This window comes from Thamnophis elegans, chromosome 3, assembly GCF_009769535.1.
Source record: "Thamnophis elegans isolate rThaEle1 chromosome 3, rThaEle1.pri, whole genome shotgun sequence".
In the NCBI taxonomy this organism is placed as follows: Eukaryota; Metazoa; Chordata; class Lepidosauria; order Squamata; family Colubridae; genus Thamnophis; species Thamnophis elegans.
In genome coordinates, this window is record NC_045543.1 from 73,716,276 (window position 1) to 73,728,438 (window position 12,163).

Here is a 12,163-nt window from a genome sequence, read left to right on the forward strand (position 1 = left end):
AGGTGCAATGGAAGAATTCTGTTTATCTGTTTGAACTTTTCATTGGACAATGCTCTTTCCAATCATGCTTTCACTTCATCTTTCAATATTTCTGTACCTTTTTACTTGGCATCAGTGGACAGGGAGAAAAAAACAAAGTCCATTTTTGCCATGAAATTGGTTTCATCATTTTTGGAATCCTTACTATTTGGATTTGATTTGAGTTTAGTATGGCAGGATATTGTGTTTATCCTTTTGTGGATCTAATCTGTTTTCAGATCGCATCCCACATACAGTATATACAGGTCTGGTAGCTACATGGTGAAATTCTTCATGGTATCATGTTGATTCATGGTAAAATTGTATCATAATAAAACCCCCAAAATATGTAATCAGATTTTTGTCCATCAAAGCATTTAAAAAACTACAATGAGTAGACAACATCTTCAGTATGCAAAGTGAGTTGAATTTGTTCCTCCCAGTTATCTTCTGATTGATAAGGTACCAATTCAGAAAAAAAGCATGAGGAATTCTATGCTGGGTAATGCACAGTAGGGGGGAAAAACAAATTACATGAATATTTTTTTCTACTTGTTGTCTTTGCCCCAAGAATTCTTTGAAAACTAGATTTCTATTGGATGGATGATTTCTAGCAATTGATGCTATATGGTAACAGACTGATCAGTGCATCATATTCATGTTCCTAACTGTGCAGTTCTTTTAGAACAAGTTCATGTGCGAAGTCATTTTTTTCTAATCCAGAGGTAGGTTAATCATTTTATACTGTGTACAAGTGGCATTCCTCAGTGTAACAGAGTTCTTACTGTGTGCCAATTGAGAGTCAGGATGGTGCAATTATTTTTAATCTTACATCCATGATGTGCTGCTGTTTTACTGAATAACACTGTAAGTTAATTTTCTACTGTTATTTCTTTACTGATAGCGTAATCTAGTAGTTAATAACCAAGCACAGAAAAGCGTATCAAACTGAATCTTCAAAAGAAAATGTCATGCTAAATGCCAAATACATCAGCAGATATTAAAACTGCATGGAGGTGATTAGTATTCATCCTTGTAAGATCAACAGGTGGCTGAGGCAGATCACAGTTTGAAAATACACTTAAAACAGTTTTTTAAAGGGAGAGAAGAGTAGCTGAGACCCTGTAGTGCTGGGAGGTCTCTCCAAGGTGCTGAAGAAAAGAAGGCAAATTAAAAAAATCTTACTTCTGTACTTCCCCAGGAGTTTTTTTTTTCTTTTAGAATTGAGACTAAATCTTTGTACCAGAAAATTGCCTGTCTACCCTTGAATGTCAAGGATTATGTTCATCATTTTTGTGCAAGGTGGTGGTGGGGAGGGTTTACATATGGAAATTTCTTTTCTGAGCACAACTGCTGCAAAGTTGGACCATCTTTTGTTATTTATAGCTTGCTGGAGTGTGAAGGTTCATGAATATTCTCTAGTAATAAATGTACATATTTGAATTCCTCAGTTCTGCAGAGGTGTCAGCTTTCATTCATATGGGAAAGTAAGTCATTCAACTCCTACTGATTTTATTTCAGCAGGTGGTCATATTTTTTTTATCAAATGCAGAAAATCCAGAGGACACTTTTTATAAGATAGCATTGTTTAGCCATTTGCCAGTTACTTGAATATTTTATTATAATTTGTATAAAATTAAAAGGAACATGCTTTGTTTTTATTTCATGGTTTGAAATTTAGCTAATAAATTGGATCCCAGCTATATGGTTTCTTTGTTAGTATTGGCTGAAAAAGTTTATAACTGAATTTCTAAGGACATTTGGACACACATTTATTTTTAAGCATTCTGTCTGCTTCTTAAGAGGGAAGTGGGGGAAAAGCCCTTTTTCCTGCCATAGCAGAATAATGCCAACTGTCTCCCAACTTGAGAAGTTAAAAGATGCTTTCAAATAAAGTGGCCTTCCTGGACAAACAAGTAGCAAGGGCTGGGGAAAAATAATCAGAACTGTCAGCAGATGGGCACAGTGAATAATGTAAAAATGGAAGTGGACATTCTAAATTTCAATAAGGCCATCAGATCTATTCCATGGTGAAAATAAAAATGAGGTCAATTAGAAATCAATTCTGCTTCAGCTGTAACAACATACCACACTTCTTGTTATAATACCTAAACATGGCTTATTTTTTTTCCAGTGGATACCTCCCAGCTAAGGATGAGAAAAGTAAATTGGGGAAGCATTGTCTTTTATCAGAGGAAGTAGTTTCATGAGTCTTCTTTTTCTTAATTCCATTCTTATATAGTTGTGCTGAAACAAAGCATCTGGACCATGGAATTCCAAGAGTACCCATAAAGCTTCATTAAAGATCTTGCTTCACTGTAAGAAATCCCCTATAAAACTTATAGTATTCTGACTTGAGTTTTCACTGTCTCACACAACATGCTGAGTGCAGTAAAAGCTATTTCAGTAATGTTCCCCAAATGAACCATACCTTCCTTCTCTCCTTCTGGATGATCTGGATCATTTGCACAACAGCTAGGGGTCTTTTGGTTCTGTCCTATCTCAAGTTAGTATTCTTCTCTTTAGCTGGTTTCCATTTGTTTTCCCTTTCTTTACAGTAATGTAACATCACTTACTTTATTTGTCATTTTCCCCTCATACTTGATTTGTTTGTTGCAGGTTAAATGTGATCAGTATTGGCCAAGCAGAGGAACAGAAACATATGGATTGATTCAAGTCACATTGCTAGATACTGTAGAATTGGCAACATACTGTGTTAGAACATTTGCCCTTTATAAGGTATGTTTGTGTTATGCAAGCATTGAGTATCTTTTGTTGGAACAAGGTTGTTATTTGAGTTTTTGCAGTATCACAAGCAAGTGTTCTGTATAAAGAAGATTAAAGGTCTTTACATTGATATTCAAAATGTTGAATTACACAAATAATATATAGGGCTATGCAATTCAGTTATTTTCAATACCAAAATTCCTTGAAATAAACTTTTACTTAATAGATGTCCTTCAGGTCTTTTGTCCAAATTCTCCACAGAAGAAAATTTCATAAAATTTGTGCTGTTTTAAACCAACTTTACAAATATGGAGCATTTTCTCCTGATGTCCCCCTTTCCCCCAAAAAACTAGCTTCGTTACCTCTTTCTTATATTAAACTTTTTTATATAAAATCATTTTTCATATCCAACTTAACTACAGACAAAAATACTGAATAATAATGCGATGCTTGCACTAATTCTCATCAAATATTTAATGACTGATTTTAAAAAAAGCTGGATAAAAATAACAATTTAGACAAACAATAAATTTGTTTCACTTGATTTAATGATGATTGCATTCTGATGTACAGTTTTGGCATTAAAAATAATTTACACTAAGGTTCTTATGTGTTAGAATGGATCGAGTGAGAAGAGAGAAGTTAGACAATTCCAGTTCACTGCATGGCCAGATCATGGCGTTCCAGAACATCCAACACCATTCTTAGCTTTCTTACGACGAGTTAAAACTTGTAATCCTCCTGATGCTGGACCAATGGTCGTGCACTGCAGGTAAGTACAGATTTTGCATCAACAACATTGCCAAATATTATGAAGCTTTCATAAGCCACATTTCATAATTTAATATTCTAAATATTTTGATACATGCATTTCATTTAATTTTCTCCCGTTGCATGGTAAATTTATTCATTACATTTACAAGCCAGAATTGCAGAACAAAAGCAGAAATGAAGCATGAACATAGGTGATATGTCATCCATATATGCACACTCTAGGAATCGCTTAGAAACTTAGAATAATTTCTAAAATTTTATTTTAGGGATTGTGATCTTCTCCTAGAAGTCATCTAATGTGTGTTTGCTCTGAAATGTATGTATCAGGGTATAGAGGTATAGAGTCCACCCATGCAAAACCTTTCAGATTTCTGACAAAAGTGGTAAGATTTCAGGAATGGCATCAGCATATGCAAGTATGCCAATACAGATACTGCTTGCTGCATCATCTTTACTTTAAAAATATTTATGATATGATATATGTTACGATGTGATATAATATATGATATGATTTCAAAAACATTTTTTCCAAGAAAAAGGTGTGTATTCAAAGCTTTGATTTTTCAAAGACTGTTTCCAGGCAACATATTTTTAATTAGATAATTTCCATAGCAGATAATGAAAATTCTTTAGACACAATATAGTTTGATGACAGCAAAACATCTGGTAAAATATTCTTGACATTATTTTTAAGTATGAGCTAGATGGCATAAGATAGAAACATAGCTGAATGAAAAATGGATTTATTACCAAGAGTTAATATTGTGAAAATAGGATGAAAATAGGATATATTTACCTTCAAGGAGAAGTCTGAGAAAAATATGATGGCCTTCTTCAAATGGTTGATAGTCGAGATCAGTGCTTTAGCATCCTAAAATGCTGTAAAATGCTGTAAAACCCATTTATAACTGGAGAAATACCACTGATTCCCCTAATGAAATGCTCAGGGCAATTGCTTCCTAGAAAAATGGTAGGATCCTTTTATTGGATAATTAATTTTATTAATAAATAATATATAAATAATAAACAAATAGCCACCAAGCAAGCCAGCAACCAACAAACATTTGCAATGTTAAGGCGCATAGTAGGAATCCTGAGTACCAGGATTAATATCACACAAAAAACTCATTTGAAACTTATGGATATGATTTTGATGAAGGGGAAAAAGTTTCTGACATATTTACAAAAGTAAGAATGAAGAGTTACGTATGATATAGTGGCCAGTACTGAATGAATTGATTTCATCATTGGCTACCCAGGCAAACTAAAACTCTAAAGGATATGTGAATGGCCTGCTATAATCTGTCCCTTTAAAATAGTTGATCTTGTGGCTCCAATCCAAAAAGTTAGTCATTCTCCAATTCCATTTAAATCAATGGAATTGGATGGTGGTGATTATCTTCTCCCATAGAATACAATGGCTTTTAAGACATAACAAATTTTCTAATGATTGTGACCCATCATAAATTACAATGCCAAACCAAGAGTACAAAAGCAAAAGCAGCTGCAATCTGGCAATTGTCATATGGCCATTTCTACAGGAAACCAAAATTTTAAAACAATGACATTAATTGCAGAACCCAGTATAATTGCATTTAAATGATTATGTTCCTCTTTGCTTACATCTGATCCAGGCATCTTCTCTTGGCTGCTCAAATGTGCTGATGAAGAGGCTGGAGCAAGTCCCAGTGAGGAACATTTAGATATTTTTAGCTCAGAAAAATGAAGGAAATAAGGTGGCTATATTAGAGGGATATCCAACAAGCAGAATCCCAAGGGAGTGAAGATTAATAAAGGAAGCATTTTTCAAGAAGAGTAGTGTTCACTAGTATAATCACATTGAGGAGTCATAACAATAATTGTGAGCACTGATTGTTCTAACGAGCAATCAGATAGCAAAAATGGAGACATGCTCAGTGCCAATCTGTGAGCAACATATGTGTGAAGCTGCTATTGGATGCATGTCCTCCCTATGTGTTTCCAAACTATGAAAACGATGCTGGCCAAAATAGATGTTTTTATGTTTACAGAGGATTCTAATATTTCAAAAAATACTTGAGCATTCAGGTATCATGAGTATCAGCCAAACAGCTTTAATTACAAATTATTCTATAAATTTTGGCATTGCCTGTTAGTATAAAAACCATTTCCTCAGATTCTCAAATCTAAAAAAATAAAAGTTATATCATTTTAAAACAATGGTCACAATACGCTGGCCCAAAGGTGCCAAGCTACAATACTATCTTGAAATGGCATTTGCACAATCCCAGCATTGCAAGATTTTATTTAAAACAGAAAAATAAAAAAAATCCTGAAAACAGTACAATTAAAAGTAGTAAAACTAGAGAAATGTTGCTGTTCTGATAGGAATTAATTTAGAAAGCATGACATGAGATTGCTCAAGAATAAGATTGTTGGAATTTGGCATTTTGATCCTATTTTTTGTGCAAAAATCATTGTTGATACCTTCCCAATACCCAATTCATATTTACGATTCAACTTTAACTTTGTCTTCTCATACTTGTGCTGATAGTAAACATAATGAATGCACTCTTTTTCCTAATACATCTGTTTTTTTTTATTTCTTGAGGTTTTAATTCTAAAAGGCTTGTTCATTCTTAACACTATTCTTAACTTTTAGCTTTTCTGTAATATTTCTCATTAGTTTTCCTTGATATCACATCTTTCCATCCTCATGTTTCTGTCATACATGTTTTTTCATATCTTACTTTCTGTTATTGTCACTTTTTATCTTGATTCTCTTTTCTATTAAGGATTTGTTTTTGGCTTCTGCTCATTCCATTTAATATTTACATTTTGATATTTCTTAACTTTAAATAATTGATTAATTTTCCCTTATTTTTCAACCCTTTTAAATGTACTTGTCATAAATTACACCTTGTTCTTTTGTCCTACTTGTGCTTTTTCTGCTTTATATTTCTTTGCTTTTAGTTTTGTATCAACTGTTTCTGTTGGCTTTTTTTTAAAGATATTTGTAGAATACCTTGATGTAGGCTACAGAGGAATAGAACAATAAATTTAGATGATCAAGAAACTTTATTTTTGTTGTTATTGTTCAGTGGGAGTGAAATATTTTATGTATATTTTTCCCATATGAGAATATATGAGCATGATTATGCTCCTGTTAAAAAAATAGCAAAATTGATTCCAAGAGCAATAGCAGCAGGTAAAGGGATGCAATCGTTAGGATGCTGGGTTGACAATTGGCACACTTGTGTTTGAGATTTGATTGCTGCTGCATGGTAGGGTGAGTTCCTGTCACTTGCTCCAGATCCCATCAATCCAATAGTTCAAAAGGGGGCAAACGCGAGTACCGTAGATAGATGGGTACCACTTCACTGGGAAGCTTAATGGGGACATGAAAGGAGACCCTAACTAGGCATCCTCCAAGTTATAGTGATATCACCAGCTACTCCTTCAAACTGGAAGCACTTCAGTACTCCTAATTGTCCATGATAGTACTAGGGGCAAATCCATCATTTGGAGAAATGATGATGATGATGATGATGATGTTGTTGTTGTTAAAAAAAAGATATAACAACAGGAACTCTACCAGTGAGAATTCAATGTAATCATTGACTATGGAATATGATTGAATTATGGAAGAGAAGAGGAAGAATTAGATAACTGGGATAGGAAGATAATGAATTTAAATAGATTTGAGCCCCACATTGGAGTATGCATTTTGTTGTAGATCTTTTTTTTATTTCTAAAAGGTTGGACTGCACAAATTTCTTCATTGTGAAATATTAAAATCATTTTACAAAATACTGGTCATGATCCGATACAAACATCTGTATATCTTTTTTGATATATTGCATTTTCTACAGTTTTCATATGATGTCATAACTTGAACAACATAATCTGAAAATCAATCTATGCTTACCAAGAAGTAAATCACACCATTTATTTCTACAAAATATTTAGAATGACCATTAATACTCTGTCCTTTTTGGAGGGGTTTGGTCAACGTAGGAATGTGCTGAATCAGAAACAGACCTTATCAGAATATTTTGTTACTGAAGGATGAAATATATATAGAAATATGGCTTTTAATCTTTCTATAATGGAACTTTTTTACAACCTGAATGGCTTCCTGGTGTTTCTGATCACTTTCCCCAAAATTCTCAGCCTGCACACACTGGTTCCTGAGAGCATTACTATGTTCTGTAGTCCTACCACATGCAGAAAATGGTGATATTGAGGAAGGCTGCACTACAATTTCTGTTTCATCAGATATGCAAATGGTTGAGGGTATATCTTTCAATAACACTTGCAAGCTACTCCGTAGAAATTGAATTTGCCTAATTACTATTCAGAAGATCCCTCAGGTTTTCTTGATGGTGAGATCTGTGCAGCCTAAACTTCTTCAGAAAAAAATTAATTGGTTTCTTGCTTGTTTATTTGCTCAGTAAAAGACTAAATCAAACAAGTTGCTGAATTTTAAAGCGAAGACAGGCATAGTCCAGAATGTTATGGCTTAATGTCACATATTTGTTGAGATTGGTGTGGAATTGTTTTCAGTATAAATTGGTAGACAGTTTCTCCTTGTACATTCTATGCTGGCAATAGCTAAGTACTAGGATGGAGACTGGGTTGTTACTACTAATGTCATGCTTTCTGAGAATAATTCCATTGGATTGCATCACAGTGATATGCTTCTGGGTCATTGTAGTAATCCAGTATACCTTTGAAAACTATCAGAGTTAAGACAGTTTTCCCATTTCTGTCCCTCCAAGCTGCAAGCCCCCTTTTTTGAGCCCATTAGAAGTCTGAATGACCAATTCAAAGGAGGACCATTATCCTGTCCTCTTCCCTTTTCCATAAAGTGCCTTCAGGTCTGCATCAATGGAAGAATTCCCTTGCTGGATTTGTTTTTACAGATTTCCTCTCATCTTTCCCTTTGTTGTGCTCTATGTCTCCAGCAATTATGTTGTATGGCTCAGTGTGTGATTGATTGGTTGCTTGGCCAACAGTATAGTACTTGAAGAAAGGGGCCTTATGTTCCCAGACAAAGGAAGTCATGATAATCCTTCCCAATGCATTTTGAAGCTGCCTTGTATTTCAAAGAGATGTGTAGGGCAAGTGTTTCTCAATTATTTTAAGATACAGAATTGCCCATCCAACCAGCATGCTCTAATCCCAATACCCAAGTTTCTTTCTATCAAGAAAGAAGGTCTGAATTGAGAATATAATCATGCTTGGATGAACACACTTACAATGTCTGTGGGCTTGGGTTTCCTACCTAATCAAGAACCCTCATTGGGCAAGATTCACAAACCCTTGGGAAACAGCCAACCATGGGTAGATGTCATTGCTTCAAACTGCACTGACACAGAGCATCTAGTAACATGTTCAAGTGCTTCTCCATATTCCTACTGTGTATACTTTTTTCTGATGTCTGAAGACTTTGCTGTTTGCATGTGATATATATATACTTTCTGATTTCTGGAAAATGGAATGGAAAAGGTAGAGGACTCTGGCTTGAGGAGTAGTTTCCATCAAACATAATTTTCTCCTCATTATTTTTCTGTGAATCAATATAAATTTAGTGAGCTTAGTAAATACTATGTTAAATTGCAACCCTGACTATTCTTAACCTAACAGAAATACTTCTCTTTAACTTCACAGTATCAATGATCCATATTTCCAGACATTTATCATATCCTGTGAGACCTGTAATTTCCATTGACCTGCACTGTGGTTTGGTTCATTATTTGATCGGGATTCTCAATGAATCACTTTATTCACATATATTTAGTTAATTTTATTCCTCCCTGTGTTTATATATACTCTATAAGGCAAAGCAAGCCTGACTGCTCACAGCTGAGTCTAGTAAGAGAGCAATTATTTTCTATCACAGCCAACAGCTGTCTATAATGGATTCTGAATTAGAATTATGAGCAAAGAAAAGAATCTAGCCATCTGCAGGAAATGTGAAAATATTTTTATAATCCTAGTAGCTGAGATCTGGACAAGGGTATCCATGAGATTTCCCAGCTGTAGCTCAGTGAATTCTCAAATAATCACAGACACAAAGAATATCAGAATATATATATATAGTGTATTCTGTCTCAAGCCATGCACTCACAAACACAGACAGGTTATGTCATGTGGACATCTTTTGCCCCTCCCATAACCTTTTGATTCAGAATAGCCCTTCCAGTGAATAACATTTAAATATCTCCTCCTGCATCTAAAATCTAGAATAATTACACTTCATATTGCTGTTTCGCATCCACCAAAATTAGTTGGGAAAGAAAAGGCATATTACAAGGGACAGAGCAGTTTTTCTTGAACAAGCAGTGACCAGTGAAATTGGATGTATCTTCACTGAAGTAGCAATTGCAGACAGCAGCCCACTGGGCTTTTCCCAACAAACTGGGGAAAAGAATATAGTGGAAAGTAACACCAAACCTCCCACTGCAATCTTGGCACCCTCTTGCCAACACATGTTTATAGGCAACCTTGATCAAATCTAACTTTTCCTTTAAGAGGAGCTGGGCATTCTTGGCTGTGCCTGTCTATGCCAATTGGCCTGGGCCCCCGTTATGGGCCTATCATACTGGAAATGAGATAAGTCCATCTTCCTCCTTGCCTTGATTTCCTTGTTAATTCTTAAATCAATTTTATTGTTAATATTTATTAATTTAATGTTATATCTTGTTGCTTTTATTGGTTGTAACAGTCTAGAGTTGCCTACAGGAAATATGGGCAGCATATATGTTAAATTGTTTGATTGATTGGTTGATCGATCAATTGATTAATTCTGTCTGATAGGATCTAGAGCTAGATGGATCTTGACAGACTTAAACACTGGGCCCTATCTAACAAAATGAAATTTAATGTGGAGAATAGTAAAGTCTTGCACTTAGACACGAAATAGACCTGGGTGAAAGCAGACTTAATAGCAGCAACTGTGACAGGGATCTTGGAGTCTTAGTGGACAACCTGTTAAATATGAGCCAGCAGTATGTGGTGGCAGCCAAAAAAGCCAATGAAATCCTAAGTTGCATTAACAGAGGGATACAATCAAAATCAAGTGAGGTACTAATGCCACTCTATAAAGCCTTAGTAAGACCACACCTAGACTACTTCATCCAGTTTTGGTGTTCACACTATAAAAAAATGTTGAGACTCTAAAAAAAGTTCAGAGAAGAGCAACCAGGATTAGGGGACTGGAGACTAAAACTTATGAAGAACAGACACATGAATTGGGCATGGCTAGTCTAGTGAAGAGAAGGACCAGGGGAGACATGATAGCAATGTTCCAATATTTGAGGCACCTGAAGGCCAGACAAGGAATAATGGATGGAAACTGATCAAGGAGAGATTCAACCTAGAAATATGGTAGCCTGCTACATATTTGTTTAAAATACTGGAAAATATTTCCTTCATGAACTTGCAGAGACTGTAATTGCCCAAGCCATGGGTCATAAGTGTGTATTTCAAATTTTCCAAATTGGGTGTCAAAAGCAGTTAAATATTTATGACTCTCTCTCTTATTCAAATCAAAGAGTAAGCTCCATCCAAGTTAAGTTGTGAAAATGCATGCTTTTTGAAGGCAAACGTTCAGATATGAAATAAAAGGGAACAGATATAGCAGTAGTTCCTAATGGCTATATAATTTAAAAGTCTATTACCGTGAATAATTCTCAAAGAACTGCTTTTCTTTTTCTCAAAAAAAAAATAGATGCAGATGGTAGAAATGAAGAAGGGAGAACAAATCCTTTCTTCAAATTGCCATCCAGAAATTATTTTAAAATAGCTAATATTTGAATAAACCCCTGATGTTGCCTTTTATCTGGGATATGGACACTGGGTTTTAAATTGATGACACAGGCACTGTCCAATGAACAGGTGTTTCTTTTTTCTCCCAAAACATCAGCAAAATTGGTGCACTTTTCTAGCAAGGGATAGGTTCAGGTAACAATGAGAAAACAAACAAGTGGGATTCCTTCAAATGATGCTGTTGAGAGAGGAAATAAATTGTCCCTTGCCCCCCCCCCCGACAGTTTAACCAGTTTATGCAGGGACATTCAAAAAGTTGTTATTATGAGTAACAAGAATTCAGTATGATCATTTATTTTCAACTGCAGAAGAGTCACACGTGACAAAATAGGACTGACTTGAAGTGATTGCCTGTCAGTTGTCTCAGACAGTAGAGTTTTCTCTGATAAGTGTGTGGGCAATTCAAACTGATGCAGTGTAATTTTGTCTATGAAATTAACTGTTACATCAGAGTCTGTGTTTCAGAGTTATGTTTCTATGTCTGAGGGATGCACAAGGGATAATAAAATGCACTTGCATTTTTGGCCATCCCTAATTGTGGGCCCACATCCTGGGAAGGGAATCTGAAGTTTCGTCAAAGACAAGCCATAGCTAAGTGTTCTAGAAGAGCCAAGGTGGCGCAGTGGTTAAATGCAGCACTGCAGGCTACTGCTAGATCAGCAGGTCAGCGGTTCAAATCTCACCGGCTCAGGGTTGACTCAGCCTTCCATCCTTCCGAGGTGGGTAAAATGAGGACCCAGATTGTTGGGGGCAATATGCTGACTCTCTGTAAACCGCTTAGAGAGGCCTGAAAGGCCTATGAAGCGGTATATAAGTCTACTGCTATAAGTTA

At 35.3% G+C, this 12,163-nt stretch overlaps 1 protein-coding gene across 1 annotated transcript in view; it reads left to right on the forward strand.

The window, feature by feature from the left end:
• The window catches only part of PTPRD (protein tyrosine phosphatase receptor type D), a 270,043-nt gene that overhangs the window by 227,051 nt on the left and 30,829 nt on the right, over positions 1–12,163 (forward strand). The window contains 2 exon segments of the mRNA XM_032214325.1: positions 2,638–2,757; positions 3,363–3,517. Coding sequence (XP_032070216.1) covers positions 2,638–2,757; positions 3,363–3,517 — 275 coding nt within the window.